Source organism: Mustelus asterias, chromosome 24 (genome assembly GCF_964213995.1).
Source record: "Mustelus asterias chromosome 24, sMusAst1.hap1.1, whole genome shotgun sequence".
NCBI lineage: Eukaryota > Metazoa > Chordata > Chondrichthyes > Carcharhiniformes > Triakidae > Mustelus > Mustelus asterias.
The window spans coordinates 43,723,468-43,743,413 of record NC_135824.1 but is presented as its reverse complement, the minus strand read 5'-3'; the positions used below and the strand labels follow the sequence as shown (position 1 = coordinate 43,743,413).

At 47.0% G+C, this 19,946-nt stretch overlaps 1 protein-coding gene across 1 annotated transcript in view; it reads right to left on the bottom strand.

Moving 5' to 3' along the window:
- capns1b (calpain, small subunit 1 b) overlaps window positions 1–19,390 on the bottom strand; it is a 41,318-nt gene extending 21,928 nt beyond the window's left edge. Inside the window, exons 1-5 of the mRNA XM_078241631.1 lie at window positions 19,122–19,390; window positions 18,830–18,958; window positions 12,321–12,339; window positions 8,772–8,864; window positions 978–1,035 (exon numbers count right to left, since the gene is read on the bottom strand). Coding sequence (XP_078097757.1) covers window positions 978–1,035; window positions 8,772–8,864; window positions 12,321–12,339; window positions 18,830–18,921 — 262 coding nt within the window. The 5' untranslated portion in view covers window positions 18,922–18,958; window positions 19,122–19,390. The remainder of the gene's footprint in view (window positions 1–977; window positions 1,036–8,771; window positions 8,865–12,320; window positions 12,340–18,829; window positions 18,959–19,121) is intronic.
- Window positions 19,391–19,946: the final 556 nt, after the last annotated feature.

The following is a 19,946-nucleotide window of genomic DNA, read 5'->3' as shown; positions in this document are numbered from 1 at the left end:
TTTAAAGTGGCATTTAAGTCTCTAAGAGGAACGTTGCTTATTTAGAACTGAAATAGCCATAAGGTAAAAAGTAAGGTTTCTTCTTTTCAATTTTAAATATTGTTCAACTGTTAATAGTTAAGCTGATTCATTTGTTAAAGTTATCATAGAATCCCTACACTGCAGAAAGAGGCCATTGAGCCCATTGAAGCTGTAGCAACCTTCTGACAGAGCATCCCACCCAAGCCCCATCGCCCTGCTAATCCCCTAACCTACACATCTTGAGACACGAAGGGGCAATTTAGCATGGCCAATCCACCTAACCTGCACATCTTTGGACTATGGGAGGAAACTGGAGCACTCGGAGGAAACCCACGCTGACACAGAGAGAACATACAAACTTCACAGTCACCCAAGGCCAGAATTGAACCCAGGTCCCCTCGTGCTGTGAGGGCGGTTCTAACCACTGTGCCACCCTAATATTTAAACTGTGTTATTAAATAAAGTTTGTTTTACTACACAAAGGTCCCTAATTTGTCAATGGAATCATTCCTGGAGTGAAGTATCCTTTCTTTACATTTATGCCAAAATAGAAACATTGTTGGGGTCTAGCCTGGCTTCCTGATATAACTTGGGGTTCTGGTCCAGCACCCGAACACCGATAAAAATAAAAAGCAGAGCTTTTAGGAATGAAATTAGAAAGCAATTCTTCAAAAAGGGCTGTAGACATTTGGAACAGTCTTCCACAAAGGACAATTGATGCTCGATCAATTAATCAATCTTAAAACCAAGAGGGGTAGATTTACATTAGCCCTAGGGTATTAAAGAATAATGAGTATATGGTATTAGGTCAGAGTTCTGGAATAGTGCTTAAACCCACAAATATCTGCCTTAGTCTCAAAATGGACACCACCCGAGTCACACTGATACCTCGTTGATATTAGCACACCGTGCTGAGATGTGGTGTCAAGGCCATGAAAAATAAAACCATTACTTACGTCTGCTCACAATTTTGTTGAGAATGTTCTTCAGCTCCAAAGGACTCACTTCCATGTCCTAAAAAGAACCAGATATTTCTTAGAATAAATCACGTGTGCTTTGATCTAAGAGAATGTCCCAAATCCCATTCTTTCCTGGGGGAACACAAGGCAAGAACGTCTCCTAACCTAGAACATCTTGCTTTCAACACGAAACAAATATGAATCTCCACACTGGGATATATCTTGTTCTCTCCTCACCTCCCTGCTTCCATTAATGACAATGGGAAGTTATTGTTTAACTTGAAAAATCAGGATCATTTCTCCCAAATTTGGGGTTTTCATTAACCTGAGCACTGTGTTTGGATATCATCTTGATTCAAGAGTTGAACTTCAACCTGATGAAAATGATGAGTCTGCTTCCCTCTTGCCTCAAGTTAGCTCCCTTACTCATCAACGCTGACTGACCACCACACGCCATCCATTGGATTTTTCCACAAGCACATATCTTATCAAGTACAGAGGGAGCCCAATGGATATCCTCTCTCCTCACCCACAAATCCCAGCCAAAAGGAGCCAGGTGTCAGCTTGGCATCTTCCTGGAGGAGTGGCAAGGAGTAGAGAGGGAATGCTCAGAATTTATGGTGAATGAATGCTTGGGAAAGATAAGCAGAAATGGAAGCAAATTGAGGCAGCCTGGATGAGAAAATGTTCCCTTACACAGAGCCCCACGGGGGACTCGCAGCAACCCTCCCCTCCCCCAGGACACAGCCCTGCAGGGGACACACAGCCGCCACCCCCCCTCCACCTCCCCAAGACACAGCCCCGTGGGGGACACACAGCATCCCCCTCCCCCCCAGCCCCATGTGACTGCTCTCCTGATTCACCAACAGAGGAAATGATTTCTCAGTCAAACTCCCAATCATGTGAGAGAGGGCTGTGAAAACTCAGGATTCCATCCCAGACATTGACCAGCTCACTCTGTCTCTACCCACCGCATCCCCCCCACTCACACACCCCCTTCCCCAGGAATACAGTAATCGTGCTGCCAGTAACAGAGAAGGAAACCTGCCAGTAGCAGAGTTGCTTTATTTTCTGCAGGACACCAGAAGGAGATGGGGATAGTCCACCACACCACCACCAACTCTTTCAGTCCATGCTCTTTATATTGTGTGAATAGAAGCAACTCTAGCTGCAGTCTCGCCACTCATTCCTTTGGCAAATGAGAGCAATGATTAAAACTGGTCCCTGAAATCTCGGAGTGTGAAGCAGAGATACACAGGGCATCATTGATCCACTGGAGCAAGCTGAGAGGGGTGTTTGAAAGCAGCAGTGCTGGTAAGAGATTAATTGGATTAATTGAATTGTTTATTTATTTAATTAGTCAGCTAGTGTGTGTATTTTTTTGGCCTTTACTTTAACAGCAGTTTTTCAAGTTTAAAGTGAAAACTAGAAGTGGGCAGCAAAGGAGTCTGGGAAGGGTTTTTTAAGCGCGTGAAGTATAAAAGGTAGGCTGCAGTATACAGCGGGCAGCGTCGGGAGCGGGCAGTGGAGTGTGTGGGAAGCAGAGTGTGAGCTATAAGACTTTGGCTCACAGGGCTTGAGTGTGTGGGAAGCAGAGTGTGAGCTATAAGACTTTGGCTCACAGGGCTTGAGTGTGTGGGAAGCAGAGTGTGAGCTATAAGACTTTGGCTCACAGGGCTTAGGCAGAAAGGGCGAGCAGGGGTGAGTTGAATTCATTTTTGCACTTTCTACCTGGTACTGGCAAGGTATCTCGAGGGGATGGGTGTGCAGGCAGTGCAATGTTCCTCTTGCACTATGTTTGAGGTGAGGGACGACGACAGTGTCCCTACTGATTACACCTGTGGGAAGTGCACCCATCTGCAGCTCCTCCAAAACCGTGTTAGGGAACTGGAGCTGGAGTTGGATGAACTTAGGATCATCAGGGACGCAGAGATGGCCATAGACACAAGCTTTAGGAATACAGTTACACCGAGGATTGAAAACAGATGGGTGACGGTGAGAGGGGCTGGGAGGAAGCAGTCCGTGCAGGGATCCCCGGTGGTCGTTCCCCTTAGCAACAAGTATTCCGCTTTGGATACGGTTGAGGGGGATGACATACCAGTGGGGAGCCGCAGTGAGAGGATCTCCAGCACTGTGTCCGTCTCTGTGGCTCGGGAGGGAAAGGGGGAGAGCGGGAGGGCGATAGTTATTGGGGACTCGTTAGTTAGAGGGATAGATAGGAGGTTCTGTGGCAGCAAAAGAGACTCACGGATGGTATGTTGCCTACCGGATGCCAAGGTCCGTGATGTCTCAGACCGTGTTTTCCAGATTCTGAAGGGGGAGGGGAAACAGTCACAAGTCGTGGTGCACATTGGTACCAATGACATAGGTAAGAGAAGGGACGGGGATTTAAAGCAGGAATTTCTGGAGCTGGGCTGGAAGCTGAGAGCCAAGACGAAACATGTGGTCATCTCTGGTACGTTGCCAGTACCACGTGATAGCGAGTTGAGGAACAGGGAGAGAGTGCAGTTAAATATGTGGTTGCAGGGATGGTGTAGGAGGGAGGGTTTCAGATACGTGGATAATTGGAACACGTTCTGGGGAAGGTGGGACCTGTACAAACAGGACGGGGTGCACCTGAACCAGAGGGGCACCAATATCCTCGGAGGGAAATTTGTTACGGCTCTTCAGGGGGGTTTAAACTAATTTGTCAGGGGAGTGGGAAAGGGAGTTGTAGTCCAGAAGTCAGTGAGGGTGGTGAGGTATTGGGGAAGGTATCAGGGTCAAGGGTGGGTACTGGTAGACAGGAAGGTGGGTTGAAGTGTGTCTACTTCAATGCAAGGAGCATCCGGAACAAGGTAGATGAACTTGGGGCGTGGATTGGTACTTGGGACTACGATGTTGTGGCCATTACGGAGACGTGGGTAGAACAAGGACAGGAATGGTTGTTGGACGTTCCGGGGTATAGATGTTTCACTAAGTGTAGGGAAGCTGGTAAAAGAGGTGGAGGAGTGGCATTGTTAATCAAGGATAGTTTAACGGCTGCGGAAAGGCACTTCGTGGGGGATCTGCACACTGAGGTAATATGGGCTGAAGTTAGAAATAGGAAAGGAGCGGTCACGTTGCTAGGAGTTTACTATAGGCCCCCAAATAGTAATAGAGATGTGGAGGAAGAAATTGCTAAGCAGATTATGGATATGTGTGGGGGTCACAGGGTAGTTGTCATGGGGGACTTTAACTTTCCAAATATTGATTGGAACCTTTGTGGGTCAAATAGTTTGGATGGGGCAGTTTTTGTGCAGTGTGTGCGGGAGGGTTTCCTGACACAATATGTGGATGGGCCGACTAGAGGTGAGGCCACATTGGATTTGGTACTGGGAAATGAACCGGGCCAAGTGTTAGATTTGGTTGTGGGAGAGCAATTTGGAGATAGTGACCACAATTCGGTGTCTTTTGTTATTGCAATGGAGAGGGATAGGGCCGTACGGCAGGGCAAGGTTTACAATTGGGGGAGGGGTAATTATGATGCGATTAGGCAAGAATTAGGGGGCATAAGTTGGGAACAGAAACTGTCAGAGAAAGGAACTAATGAAAAGTGGAATTTTTTCAAGGAACAAATACTGGATGTCCTTGATAGGTATGTTCCTGTCAGGCAGGGAGGAAATGGCCGAGTGAGGGAACCATGGTTCACAAAAGAGGTGGAATGTCTTGTGAAAAGGAAGAGGGAAGCTTATGTAGGGATGAGGAAACAAGGTTCAGATGGCTTGATTGAGGGTTACAAGTTAGCAAGGAATGAGCTGAAAAAGGGGCTTAGGAGAGCTAGGAGGGGACACGAGAAGTCCTTGGCGGGTCGGATCAAGGAAAACCCCAAGGCTTTTTACTCTTATGTGAGGAATAAAAGAATGACCAGGGTGAGGTTAGGGCCGGTCAAGGACAGTAGTGGGAACTTGTGTATGGAGTCAGTAGAGATAGGCGAGGTGATGAATGAATACTTTTCTTCAGTGTTCACCAAGGAGAGGGGCCATGTTTTTGAGGAAGAGAAGGTGTTACAGGCTAATAGGCTGGAGGAAATAGATGTTCGGAGGGAGGATGTCTTGGCAGTTTTGAATAAACTGAAGGTCGATAAGTCCCCTGGGCCTGATGAAATGTATCCTAGGATTCTTTGGGAGGCAAGGGATGAGATTGCAGAGCCTTTGGCGTTGATCTTTGGGTCCTCGCTGTCCACGGGGATGGTGCCAGAGGACTGGAGAATGGCGAATGTTGTTCCTCTGTTTAAGAAAGGGAATAGAAATGACCCTGGTAATTATAGACCGGTTAGTCTTACTTCGGTGGTTGGTAAATTGATGGAAAGGGTCCTTAGGGATGGGATCTACGACCATTTAGAAAGATGCGGATTAATCCGAGATAGTCAGCACGGATTCATGAAGGGCAAGTCGTGCCTCACAAAGTTGATAGAATTTTTTGAGGAGGTAACTAAGTGTGTTGATGAAGGTAGGGCAGTTGATGTCATATACATGGATTTTAGTAAGGCGTTTGATAAGGTCCCCCATGGTCGGCTTATGATGAAAGTGAGGAGGTGTGGGATAGAGGGAAAGTTGGCCGATTGGATAGGTAACTGGCTGGCTGACCGAAGACAGAGGGTGGTGGTCGATGGAAAATTTTCGGATTGGAGGCAGGTTGCTAGCGGTGTGCCGCAGGGATCAGTGCTTGGTCCTCTGCTCTTTGTGATTTTTATTAATGACTTAGAGGAGGGGGCTGAAGGGTGGATCAGTAAATTTGCTGATGACACCAAGATTGGTGGAGTAGTGGATGAGGTGGAGGGCTGTTGTAGGCTGCAAAGAGACATAGATAGGATGCAAAGCTGGGCTGAAAAATGGCAAATGGAGTTTAACCCTGATAAATGTGAGGTGATTCATTTTGGTAGGACAAATTTAAATGTGGATTACAGGGTCAAAGGTAGGGTTCTGAAGACTGTGGAGGAACAGAGAGATCTTGGGGTCCATATCCACAGATCTCTAAAGGTTGCCACTCAAGTGGATAGAGCTGTGAAGAAGGCCTATAGTGTGTTAGCTTTTATTAACAGGGGGTTGGAGTTTAAGAGCCGTGGGGTTATGCTGCAACTGTACAGGACCTTGGTGAGACCACATTTGGAATATTGTGTGCAGTTCTGGTCACCTCACTATAGGAAGGATGTGGAAGCGCTGGAAGGAGTGCAGAGGAGATTTACCAGGATGCTGCCTGGTTTGGAGGGTAGGTCATATGAGGAAAGGTTGAGGGAGCTAGGGCTGTTCTCTCTGGAGCGGAGGAGGCTGAGGGGAGACTTAATAGAGGTGTATAAAATGATGAAGGGGATAGATAGAGTGAACGTTCAAAGACTATTTCCTCGGGTGGATGGAGCTATTACAAGGGGGCATAACTATAGGGTTCGTGGTGGGAGATACAGGACGGATATCAGAGGTAGGTTCTTTACGCAGAGAGTGGTTGGGGTGTGGAATGGACTGCCTGCAGTGATAGTGGAGTCAGACACTTTAGAAACATTTAAGCGGTTATTGGATAGGCACATGGAGCACACCAGGATGATAGGGAGTGGGATAGCTTGATCTTGGTTTCAGATAAAGCTCGGCACAACATCGTGGGCCGAAGGGCCTGTTCTGTGCTGTACTGTTCTATGTTCTATGTTCTATCATGAGTGTGTGGGATAGCTGCCAGTCACTACTCATAGGTGTGAATTCACTGAAGTGCCTTCATATTTTTACGAACTCAGGTTTCGAGACAATAGTTACTGAGCTGCAAATAAAATGTATTTTTAATGCATTAAGCCTACTTATGACACTAATAAATAAATTAATAAAATTTGGAGTCCAGCAGTCACTCTCCTCCCCACTGACAGGAGTAAGAATCGGACAGCGGTCCGGCAGCTTTCAATGCAACAAAGGTGAGATTTAGCTTGGGGGGGGGAGGCAATCCCCACCCCCATCACACAAGCTGTCACATGCCTAAAAGCAGCCAACATTCCCCCCTTTTTAACACCAAGAGTGGTCACTCCAAATCTGAGAGGCAATACTCCACAAAGGATTAGTGGCGATACGGTAGCACAGGATTAGTGGCGGCACGGTAGCACAGTGGTTAGCACTGCTGCTTCACAGCTCCAGGGTCCCGGGTTCGATTCCCGGCTCGGGTCACTGTCTGTGTGGAGTTTGCACATTCTCCTCATGTCTGCGTGAGTTTCCTCCAGGTGCTCCGGTTTCCTCCCACAGTCCAAAGATGTGCGGGTTAGGTTGATTGGCCATGTTAAAATTGCCCTTAGTGTCCTGCGATGCATAGATTAGAGGAATTGGTGGGTAAATGTGTAGGGATATGAGGGTGGGGCCTGGGTGGGATTGTGGTCGGTGGAGACTTGATGGGCCGAATGGCCTCTTTCTGTGCTGGAGGGATTCTAAGATTTTAAAGCAAGGGTACTTCCAAAAGACCTAATCATTTTTAGTGACTTCAGAGTGAAATTTAATCTCATTGCCACAAGCCCAAGTGAGCAGAAAGGCAGCTCAAAGTCAGTACAAATTTGCATACATTTGCATATTGTTTGACATACTGCAAACAAAGACATAATCCTGACAGAATTGAAAAAAGATAATCGCACTCATAAAATACTTAAGATTAGCTCCTGATTTCCAAGTAGTTGATTTTTGTTATCATAAATTACTTTGTTACCTCAGTCTTACAAAGGGTTCAAAACCTCTTCGTCTCACCAGGAACCAAATTACACTCTCCGTTCACTAATAGGCCTCAGTAATCCCAGCGTTCGCTACATTCATTCAAATTTGTTTTTTATTCTTTAACAAGGGGGATCATTAGCACTGGGAGAAACCCAGTACCAGAAATCCCAGGGTACAAGAGGTACACGCCAGACAAGGTGGAGACAGGGAATCAGGACCACTCAGAATCCTATAGTGCAGAAGGAGGCCACTTGGCCCATCAAGTCTGCACCGATCCCACCCAGACCCTATCCCCATAACCCCATGTATTTACACTTGCTAGTCCCCCTGACACTAAGAGCAATTTAGCATGGCCAATCCACCTCTTCGGAGAGTGGCAGGAAACCCACACAGACACGGGGAAAATGTGCAAACTCCACACAGACAGTGACCCAAGGCCGGAATTGAACCCCGGTCCCTGGCAGAGCGAGGCAGCAGTGCTAACCACTGTGCCACTCGAGCAGGTCTGGGTGGGGCTAACAAAGGGCAGGGGGTGGGGTGGAGGAGCAAGTGGGAAAAACACACAGGTGCTCTCATTTACAGAAGATAAGTTAATTATTCAATGTTATTGATCAAGGTTCTGAGACTCTCTGCTCTCTCTCCGTAAACCAGACAATTTGGAAATTTAAGATCCACCCTGCTTTAGACTGATACACAAGGTATGAATAGAAAGACACAACCTTCCTGGTATATTGAACAGGGGATTCTTGTCGATGCTGAAACCCCAGCTTGTTACGGTATTCAGAGGAAGCAGAGTTATTGTAGCCGGGCCCAATGTGCTTTCCGAGCACATTCCGATAACTGGACAATCACAAACCCTGTCCAGTTTCTCTCTTTAAACCTTCGCGAATATAACTGGAGAACTCAGTGTCTCACCTCTCTGAAACACAAGCTCGAGATTAAACCTCGGCCTCTCCATGCAGTTCAGGTGAAGAGACTGTTGCAGCAAAAACTTAGTCTCCAATACTTTCAGTTAACTAGAACACATTAAACCTTCAGAATATACAAACACAGATCAGAACAGTTGTCAAATATTATAAAATGAGCTTTTAACACTTACATCTCCAGCCAGGCTTTTGAAGATCTGCCGGAACTTTCTCTCCTCGTCATTCTCACAGGCCTCGATCTGTGAAACATGGCGGGGCTGTTCGGCCTATGATCAAAAAGGTCAACAGATTGGCAAAAAGGTCAATAGAGCCCAAACCACAGGCCCATTACATAATGTCAAAACATTCTAGAACAGAACATTCCAGGAAGCTTATTTCCCCACTGAGAATAATGAAAGGTACAGATGCAGAGAGAAAAATCCTGGAGAAATTGACTTCGAGGTTCAGGGTCTGTGATAGCCAACACTGGTAAAATACCTTCCTGGAGGTTATCACATGACATGAGCCATTTAAACCTTTTGTTAATTCCCCCATCTATGGCATTTTAATAACAAGTGTCCAAAAATGTAAAATGTAACTCCCCTGCCCCCAACACAATGATGGATCTTGCAAATTAATCTTTAATTCCAGGACAAACCTTTAATGCAGGATGCAACAATAGCTGAAGACAATAGCTACAAGTGACATTAGGCTGTGACTTAAGAGACCTACACTTCGATGGAGGGGGAAGGAGGGAGGGAGGGAAGGTAGGTGGGAGAGAGTTGTACAGATTGATGGAGGGAGGGAGGGAGTTCTACAGATTGGGTTGGGATTTATTACTTTTTTATTCATTCATGGGATATGGGTGTCACTGGCTGGCCAGCATTTATTGCCTATCTTTAATTGTACTTGAGAAGGTGGTGGTGAGTGCCTTCTTGAATCGCTGCAGTCCCTGTTCTGTGGGTTGACCCACAATGCCATTAGGGAGGGAATTCCAGGATTTTGATCCAGCGACTGTGAAGGAACGGCGATATATTTCCAAGTCAGGACGGTATGGGGCTTGAAGGGGAACTTGCAGGTGGTGGTGTTCCCGTGTATCTGCTGCCCTTGTCCTTCTAGATGAAAGTGGTTATGGGTTTGGAAGGTGCTGTCTAAGGGTCTTTGGTGAATTGCTGCAGTGCATCTTGTAGATGGTACACACTGCTGCTGCTGAGCATCGGTGGTGGAGGGAGTGGATGTTTGTGGATGTGGTGCCAATCAAGCGGGCTGCTTTGTCCTGGATGGTGTCGAGCTTCTTGAGTGTTGTTGGAGCTGCACCCATCCAGGCAAGTGGAGAGTATTCCATCACACTGCTGACTTTGGCTTGTAGATGGTGGATAGGCTTTGGGGAGTCAGGAGGCGAGTTACTCGCCGCAGTATTCCCAGCCTCTGACCTGCTCTTGCAGCCACTGTGTTTATGTAGTGAGTCCAGTTGAGTTTCTGGTCAATGGAAACCCCAAGGATGTTGACAGTGGGGGATTCAGTGATGGTTACACCATTGAATGTCATGGGGCAGTGATTAGAGTGTCTCTTATTGGTGATGGCCATTACCTGGCATTTGTGTGGAGCGAATGTTACTTCCACTTGTCAGCCCAAACCTGGATTTTGTCCAGATCTTGTTGCATTTGAACATGGACTGCTTCAGTATCGGAGGAGTCGCGAATGGTGCTGAACATCGGCGAACATCCCCACTTCTGACCTTATGATGGAGAGAAGGTCATTGATGAAGCAGCTGCAGATTGTTGGGCCTAAGACAGGGGCAGGAGTCCCTGAGGGACTCCTGCGGAAATGTCCTGGAGCTGAGGTGACTGACCCTCCACATCCATAACCATCTTCCTATGTACCAGGTATGACTCCAACCAGTGGAGTGTTTGCCTCCTAATGCCCACTGATTCCAGTTTCACCAAGGGTCCTTGATGCCACACTCGGTCGAATGCAGCCTTGATGTCAAGGTCTGTCACTCTCACCTCACCTCTGGAATCCAGCTGTTTTGTCCATGTTTGAACCAAGGCTGTCAAATGAGGTCAGGAGCTGAGTGACCCTGGCGAAACCCAAACTGGGCTTCACTGAGCAGGTGCTGCTTGATAGCATTGAATGAAAGAATGAGAGATAAATCCTGGTTTCAATAGGAGGAGAGTGGAGCACCCTTGGGACAATGTTTAACAGGTAGCAAAGGGAAGGAATGCTAATAGTCAGTCTGTAAAGTTATTAGAATCGTACAGAGTGTATCTGTACCATGCTGTGTCAGCATTCTGAAGAGCTGGTTAGTCGCACTCCCTTGCACTTTCCCCATAGCTTTGCAATTTCTACGTGAATCTGCTTCCACTGCCCTGTCGAGCAAGACTTTTGAGATCAGAGCTCAGAGAAATTCTCTTGCAGCTCAATCTTCTCTTGCCAATCGCCTAAAGTCTGCATCCTCTGAAATTGATTTGCCCTAATTCTAACATCTTTATGACATCTTAACCTTCCCTCCTCCCAAAATAATCCCAAGTGACTATGGTCTTCATTCCTGGCATTATTGACAGAAGGAAATAAAATTCTTGGCACTACAGTGGAGTCTGTCCAGCATTGTTGACTAACTCTCCAGATAGGGGGTCTGGGCGAGAGGGATAGGACGGTGAAGGAGATTAGTTATCAGTACTCCTCCATTCTCACTATTCTCAAAGACAATTAAACCTCTTTTCAGATATCTTGTCTGCAGGCTGCTAACTAACTGAACACAAGAAATCACTGGGGGCCCCATCCAATTTCTAGATTTTCACCATTTGTGGTCAGAATCACTTGGTTCTCTCTCAGAAAAGAAAAGTAGAGGGAAGTGAACTACAAGCTGAATTATGGGTAATGGCAACCCCATAACACTGACAACGGAAACATTAGTGTCCTTCATTGCGCATTAACCCTTTAAAGACTGACATGCTTAACAACTGCAGTGTATTTATAAAATTCCAGATATTGTTTCCACTTCTCAGCATCAATTTCCTGAAGGCACTAACTCCAAATGAGACAGAAGCTTATTGGCACTGGTTATTCTCAAAATAAGTCAACCAATGGGCAGCTCTTCATGGATGAGCATGAACAGTGAATGTTGGTGACATCGCAGGAACAGGAGTAGACCGTTCGGCCCCTCGAGCCTGCTCTGCCATTCAATAGGATCATGGCTGATCCGTCATTGCTTATGTCCACTTTCCTGCCCTTTCCCCATAACCTTTCATTCCCTTACTGATCAAAAAACCTATCTCAGCCTTAAATATACACAAGGATTCTGCTCCCACAGCTCTCTGCGACAAGGAGTTCCAAAGACTCAACCGTCAGAGAGGAAATTCCTCCTCATCTCAGTCTTAAATTGGTGCCCCTTTATTCTGAGGCTGTGCCCTCTGACCCTAGACTCTCCCATGAGGGGAAACATCCTCTCAGCATTTACCCTGTCAAGCCCCCTGAGAATCCGATATGTTTCTAAATTGCAGTGACTAGAATCCCAACCTTTCATTTCAGTCAACACTTGAACTCACTGGACAGGAGCAGTGGGGTAATAATCCTGGCTGATTTTCCTCATGGCCCAGGTAGTGTAAACAATTTTCTAAAGTCCTAATCAGACACAGAATCCGAGGGCATGGAAAATTTCGAGTATATTTAAATATTTTACTCGAGGACAAACAACAATCTTAAATCAACTTCAAACAGTAAGGAAGTTTCAGAAAACTTACCGGGCCAGTTCCCATTTGTCTGGAGGGCAGAACATGGAAAGAAAGAAATATATATTAAATGCTGCAAATATTAAACATATTTAAATATGCAAATTTAACAGATTTGCATACAATGTACAGCACAGAAACACCCTTGCCCCATCCTCACAACCCAGCACATCCACCATGGCTAATCCACCTAACCTCCACGCTAGGGTTCAATTCAGCATGGCCAATGCACATAACCTGCACATCTTTGGACTGTGGGAGGAAACCAGAGCACCCAGAGGAAGCCCACACAGACACGGGGAGAATGTGCAGACTCCACATAGTGACCCAAGGCCGGGAATCGCTGTGAGGCAGCAGTGCTAACCGCTGTGCCACCTTTAAAGGCTATGTAACATAATCAGGAAAAATACCTGCAGTACCGAAATGCCGCACTAGCAGATGCACCAAAACTGGGGCCCCTGTTCTTAGTTGCGTAGAAATGAGGCCATGGGAATATTTGGTAGTCATGATGTGGAGATACCGGCTTTGGACTGGGGTAAACACAGTAAGAAGTCTCACAACACCAGGTCGGACTTTAACCTGGTGTTGTGAGACTTGCATAGAACATAGAACAGTACAGCACAGAACAGGCCCTTCGGCCCACGATGTTGTGCCGAGCTTTATCTGAAACCAAGATCAAGCTATCCCACTCCCTATCATCCGGGTGTGCTCCATGTGCCTATCCAATAACCACTTAAATGTTCCTAAAGTGTCCGACTCCACTATCACTGCAGGCAGTCCATTCCACACCCCAACCACTCTCTGAGTAAAGAACCTACTTCGGACATCCTTCCTATATCTCCCACCATGAACCCTATAGTTATGCCCCCTTGTAATAGCTCCATCCACCCGAGGAAATAGTCTCTTACAATATTTGGCAGAGCAGGGCAGTCACTGTGGTGTCCATGCCAATATTTATGGGGTGGCACGGTAGCACAGTGGTTAGCACTGCTGCTTCACAGCATCAGGGACCCAGGTTCAATTCCCAGCTTGGGTCACTGTGTGTGTGGAATCTGCACCTTCTCCCCGTGTCTGCATGGGTTTCTGGGTGCTCCGGTTTCCTCCCACATTCTGAAAGACGTGCTGGTTAGGGGCATTGACCCGAACAGGCGCCGGACTGTGATGAGTAGGGGAATTTCACAGTAACTTCATTGCAGTGCTAACGTAAGCCTTACTTGTGATTAATAAATAAACTTTTAAAATTTATTCCTCAGCCAGCATCACGAGAGTGGATTCTATATTGCTGTGCATTGCCCACCAAGTTCACTTTCCAAGTGACTTGCACTTCAACAGTAACCAACCCGCAAGCTGACTCTCTCGAGGTTGCAAAAGGCATCTTTATTCTTCTTCCACCCACTTGTGATTAATTCAATTAATTGCATCCCTGAGGGCTAAATTAGCAGCCTCTGGGGATTGTAAGGTACAGGATGTTCCAATGTGTGAGAAATTGGTTCCTGCCTCGTAACAAGGGTGAGACCACAAGCATTCTGATAGGTCCCCTAGATCAGCAAACAGGTCAGCAAACAGCAGTTGACAGTCAGTCAGTTTGGGGGGGGGGGGGCGGGGGAGTGAAGGGAGAGGCTCCACGCAGCCAAAGTGTTGCTGTTAGCGGAGGAACTGAGAGCTCAGGGGAAGCCCAGGGAGTCACATACATCTGGACACAGGAAGGCTGGAGTTGAGAGAAACTCGGGGGGCAGTGTCAGCTCAGTGAGGCTAGCTGTCTAGCAAAGAGCCGCAAGCTGTCAGTACGTAGAGGCTGAAATGGAGACTCAGGAATCCAGGGAGAACGAATCTGGAGGGGGCGAGATTCAAACCCGGTGAGGTGAGCCATTGTTAAAGGTGGCTGAGTGGGAGCAAGCTTTGGAGAGAATTCCAAGGAGAGATCTTCAAAAGGTGGAGGTTGGAAACCGTCGCGAGAAAGAGGACGTTTCAGTGAGATTGTTTTGACTTGTTTACTGACATCTGGGGGTCTGAGAAATCCACGGACAATGCCTTGGTTGCATCTATCATTTAAAGTTTATTCATTCAAGTTTAAAGTCAAAGTTTATTTATTAGTGTCACAAGTAGGCTTACATTAACACTGCAATGAAGTTACTGTGAAAATTCCCTAGTCACCACACTCCAGCGCCTGTTCGGGTACACAGAGAATTCAGCATGGCCAATGTACCCAAACCAGACTGTGGGAGGAAACCCATGCAGACATGGGGAGAACGTGCAGATTCCACACACAGTGACCCAAGCTGGCAATTGAACCTGGGTCCCTGGCGCTGTGAGGCAGTGCTAACCACTGTGCCATCTGTACCACTCTGTAATGAGGTGCATTTGACCAGCAGTTAGTCTGTTAATTCACATGAATCTCATACTTACTTAATGCACAAGATACATGTTGTAAATTGTTTTAGCTTTCTGAACTTGGAGAGTATTTTGTTTGTTCAAAACCTGTGGAATCTTGAACCTTTATTGCAAAAGCAGGGGTCCTGAATCTCAAACTCCATCTTCTTTCAATAAAATGTTATTCCCTATCTGAATCTCCCCCGCCCCCTCCTCCTCCCCCGACACAGAGTTTAGCCAAGGACCATGACAGACTAAATCAAGTTTGTATTAGTAACATGCAGTATCTAGAGTTGGATGGTTTAGCAGTGATTTATTACACATCTGAGGTCCTCTCTCAAAAGTAAATTTAGCAGCAATTTCCAAACCTACACAGTTCCCTCACAAAGCTGAAATGATTAGACAAATGGAGCCATGGTCACTTAAAAAGGATGCATTGCCTCCACATGGTCTAAAGTTCTATTTTATAATCCAATGGATTCTTTGGCTAGTGAATAATGACGGAAATTTAAATAGTGCCGTCCCAAACTCCCAGTGACAAAGCTGTCAGAACTTGTTCTCCATGAGGTGTGATGTAACTAACCTCAGGGAAGGGCCAAGCAGCTCATTATTATGAAATGCAGAGAACCAACCCTGGCAAAAGGCACACCTGCTGATAAGGGGCTCAAACAAGTATTTTGCACACATCCCTTCAAAATCCTGGCACAGGTATTCTCAGGGAGGAAGATGCACAAGACTATTTCCTCACTTCCAAACACTTGAGCCTTCCATGTACAGACACACTACCCTCCAAGTGCTCTGTTCAAAGTGACTCTTTTCCAAACATGGAACCCAAAACGTAGCAGCTGGATTTTAAAAAATTAATTCGGGGATGTGGGTGTCGCTGGCTAGGCCAGAATTTATTGCCCATTCCTAATTGCCCCAAGAACTGAGTGTCTCACTCGGCCATTTCAGAGGATAGTCAACCACATTGCTGTGACTCTGGAGTCACATGTAGGCCAGACCAGGTAAGGACAGCAGATTTCCTTCCCTAAAGGACATCAGTGAACCAGATGGGTTTTTACAACAATCGACAATGGTTTCATGGTCATTATTAGACTTTTGATTCCAGAATTTTATTGAATTCAAATTTCACCATCTGCTGTGGTGGAGGTGGGATGCCTCACGTGCTTTATAAAGTACCTGGATGGGTACTTGGCAAACACCATAACATTCAAGGCTATGGGCCAAGTGCTGGCAAGTCAGGGCATTTCATGCTTCGGTGCAGACTCGATGGGCCGAAGGGCCTCTGCTGCAGTGTAGTATTCTATAATTCAAACCTAGGTCCCCAGAGAATTACCCTGGGTCTCTGGAATACTAGTCATGTGACAATACCACTACGCCACTGTATCTCCCGTCAGGGCCCCCAACAGGGCAAGTTTACTTCCCAATGGAAGCAGTTGCCCAGGAGCTGTCATGAGATAGCGAGCAGAAACCTTAGCCAAATTTCCACTCTGTACTCTGGGGGCTCTGGAATCATTTCTACTGTCACTCAAGTGAAGATCAGCTAACAACATGATAGAAATTAGTCCTGGGAGAGCTACCGGCAATGCTGTTCACTCCTTCACTGGATTTCACCCCACAATGGATAATTCTGTCACGTAATGGCCTCCCGCCGTCCTTCTCCAGGTTAGCTCTGTATCAATCATCAGGAAGCATAGAAATGTCTAAATTTTACTGTAATTAAAAAACTAAAAGCAACACTGTCCAAACACTATTCAGTAGATGATTTATACTGAACTACAGACAAGAAAGTCCCCATTTAGTATGACTGAAACTCTTGTGCTATGGTTATATGCTACACCGTGCCTTAGGTTGACACTTCATTCTCCAGAAACCACTCCCAAGTTGCCCTCAACTCCAAAGGGCTTGGTTCCTTTCTTTTCCCAGTCAGGTGACTTCTAACCCCAAAATGACTTTGGCTGTGAGGGTTACACTGGAGATTCCTTCTCTCTAACCCAAGATAGGCAAATCTTCCAGCCTCCTTCAAATCCTCAGCAACTTGGCCTCTTAAGCAGAGCATGAGCACCCACCCACATTTTGCATGGTGGATTTTCTTTCCTTTAGTTGCAGGACTGACTGGCTCTGCCTCCTGCTCTAAGATGGCTGCAGACTGACTTGTATCTGAGTATTTCGGGGATATCTTAGGAACCCTGTAACTCAATATTACAGTTGCTTCTCTATTGACTTTTCTCTTCCTGAAACCTCTCTCCATGGCAACATGAATCACATTGGCCTTGTAGCCAGGTAGAAATGCTAATTAGCAATGTTTGAGATCCCCAATTCCATTCTATCTCGGAACAAAACAAAACAGCTTAAAGTATAAACCTGACTTTCCAAACACTTCTCAGGTGAGACTTGGATACCACCATTGTCAGTACAAACACACTTGCTATTTTCCACAGGTGTAAACATCTTGTATCTTCTTCCCAATAAATCAACCGAGGCCACACTATCCCCATAACACCCAGGCCTGGTGTCAGACACAACCCACGCTCACTACTCCATTTTACTATAATTGGCAGAACTCCTAGATTCTAACCGAATCTACAAAATGCTTTGGGGTGACCTAGAGTTGTGGAAGGCACTACGTAAATGCAGGCCTTTCACTTTAGGGAGCTTGTGGATGTAAATCTGCTTCGAACCACAACACATCCAGTGAACAGCTCACAGCAGCAAGATCTGGTGAATTAAGAGTCATGGAGATATACAGCATGGGAACTAGGCTCTTTGGCCCAACTTGTCCATGCCAACCAGGTTTCTGAAACAAATTCTGCCCAATGTCTCAAATGTCTCAGGACATTGTCCACATGGCTGTGAGCCCAGCAGCCCTGAGTTCTAATCACAGGTCCAAGGAGGTGACCCAAAACACACCACTCACCAACTCCAGTTCCAGCACCTTCCACCCTCCCTCCGCCTGCACTGGCCCCCCTGAGCCCCCCCATCCCCAGAAATAATCTATTTGTAAAACGTAACAAGAGTCTGACACCTGAGAAGGGATTTTCCCATTCCACCCGCCACCGGAATCATAGTGGGCAGGACACAGACCATGCAAAGGTCTGTTGATCTCAGGCGGGGATTTTCCCGTCTTGGGGCAAGTGCAGCTGGAGAATCTCAGCCCAGGTGTTTCTTGAAGCTCCTCAGTCAGACGATGAACAAATGGGATAGTCACCATTCCATGTGACCAAGTGTACTTGGAGGCAATTGGATCCATCAGGATAAGGCAGTGTTTGAATTTAACCAATACCTCACAGGAAATTTTAAAATAAAAGGCTGGTATTTGCAAGTGAACCCAATCTACATGTGTCAGCACCGCTGCCTCTCAGTGCCAGGGACCCGGGTTCGATTCCTGGCTTGGATCACTATGTTGACTCTACGCATTCCCCCTGTGTCTGCATGGGTTTCCATCAGGTGCTCCAGTTTCCTCCCACATTCTAAAAGATGTGCTGGTTGGGTGGATTGGCTATGCTAAATTGCCCTTTAATGTCCAAAGATGTATAGGTTAGGGGATTAGCGGGGTAAATACATGGGGTTACAGCACTAGGCTGCTCTGTCAGAGGGTCAGTACAGACTCAATGGCTGAATGGCCTCCTTCTGCACTACAGAGATTCTATAACATGGCGTGCAGTTCACACAGTCAGTTGGGGCTGTGATGTTTAGACTGGGTGGGACTGTATTCAGACACACTCAGTCACCCCGGATGCCGAATAACATGGGCCGGGAGGGCAGTGAATGGGTGAAGTGAAGATTGAAATTCAAGGAATGTCTTCGCAAAACCGGAGGGTGAAGTCACGCAGAGGCCTGGATATCTCTCACCCAATTTTAATAACTTGTTCAGTGACCCTTTTGCGCAACTTGGTGATGTATCGAGCCACACCCAGCAGCACAAACAGTGAAACCCGGAGGCTAATTGATACAAATGGGAGTGGTCATCTCAGACAAGTGAATGAGCTTTATTGAGACATTCCGTTCATAAATGTACTTATTATTTTACAATGTAATATTCACAACATGGAGAGAGGGGGGAGAAATGATCTGAAACAGCTCAGCACAGGCGCTGCCATTTGTTTAAATCCCAAACGGAAATAAAGAGGTTTAATGAAGCCACCTACCCAATAACACCGACCAGTCCCTGCAGCAGCTGGCCGGCAATGCCCGCGCCTCCTCCTCCTCCTGCACCCAGAAACTTCCCGATATTAAACATAGTGAAGCTGCAAATTCACTCAAAATGAAAGGAAAAGCTGTGGGAGAGAAAAATAGAGAGTATCAATCAGGGCGGATCAAAGCCCAGTTCCAGGGCCAGGCTCCTGGATACAATATTACAATCACCAAATACAATGTTTCCGAGAATTGAAACAAATTCCCTCCGTCCAGTTCTGAGTATCTGCGGGATCTCTTCCTTACCGACAGGGATCCGGCTGAAAATAAATGGCGCAGTCTCCCTTTCTGCAACCGGATTTGAGTGCAGAAAGCTGCCAGTCCTGTTCTGCTGCCTGTCCCCACCCACTGACTGTACTGGCAGAGCCACCACTGGGTCCTAACGCCCTGACTGTACTGACCGTGCCACCACTGGGTCCTAATGCCCTGACTGTACTGGCAGAGCCACCACTGGGTCCTAACGCCCTGACTGTACTGGCAGAGCCACCACTGGGTCCTAACGCCCTGACTGTACTGGCAGAGCCACCACTGGGTCCTAATGCCCTGACTGTACTGGCAGAGCCACCACTGGGTCCTAACGCCCTGACTGTACTGGCAGAGCCACCACTGGGTCCTAATGCCCTGACTGTACTGGCAGAGCCACCACTGGGTCCTAACGCCCTGACTGTACTGGCAGAGCCACCACTGGGTCCTAACGCCCTGACTGTACTGACAGTGCCACCACTGGGTCCTAACGCCCTGACTGTACTGACAGTGCCACCACTGGGTCCTAACGCCCTGACTGTACTGGCAGAGCCACCACTGGGTCCAAACGCCCTGACTGTACTGGCAGAGCCACCACTGGGTCCTAACGCCCTGACTGTACTGACCGTGCCACCACTGGGTCCGAACGCCCTGACTGTACTGGCAGAGCCACCACTGGGTCCTAACGCCCTGACTGTACTGGCAGAGCCACCACTGGGTCCTAACGCCCTGACTGTACTGGCATTGTAAGAAGTTTAACAACACCAGGTTAAAGTCCAACAGGTTTATTTGGTAGCAAAAGCCACACAAGCTTTCGGAGCCTTAAGC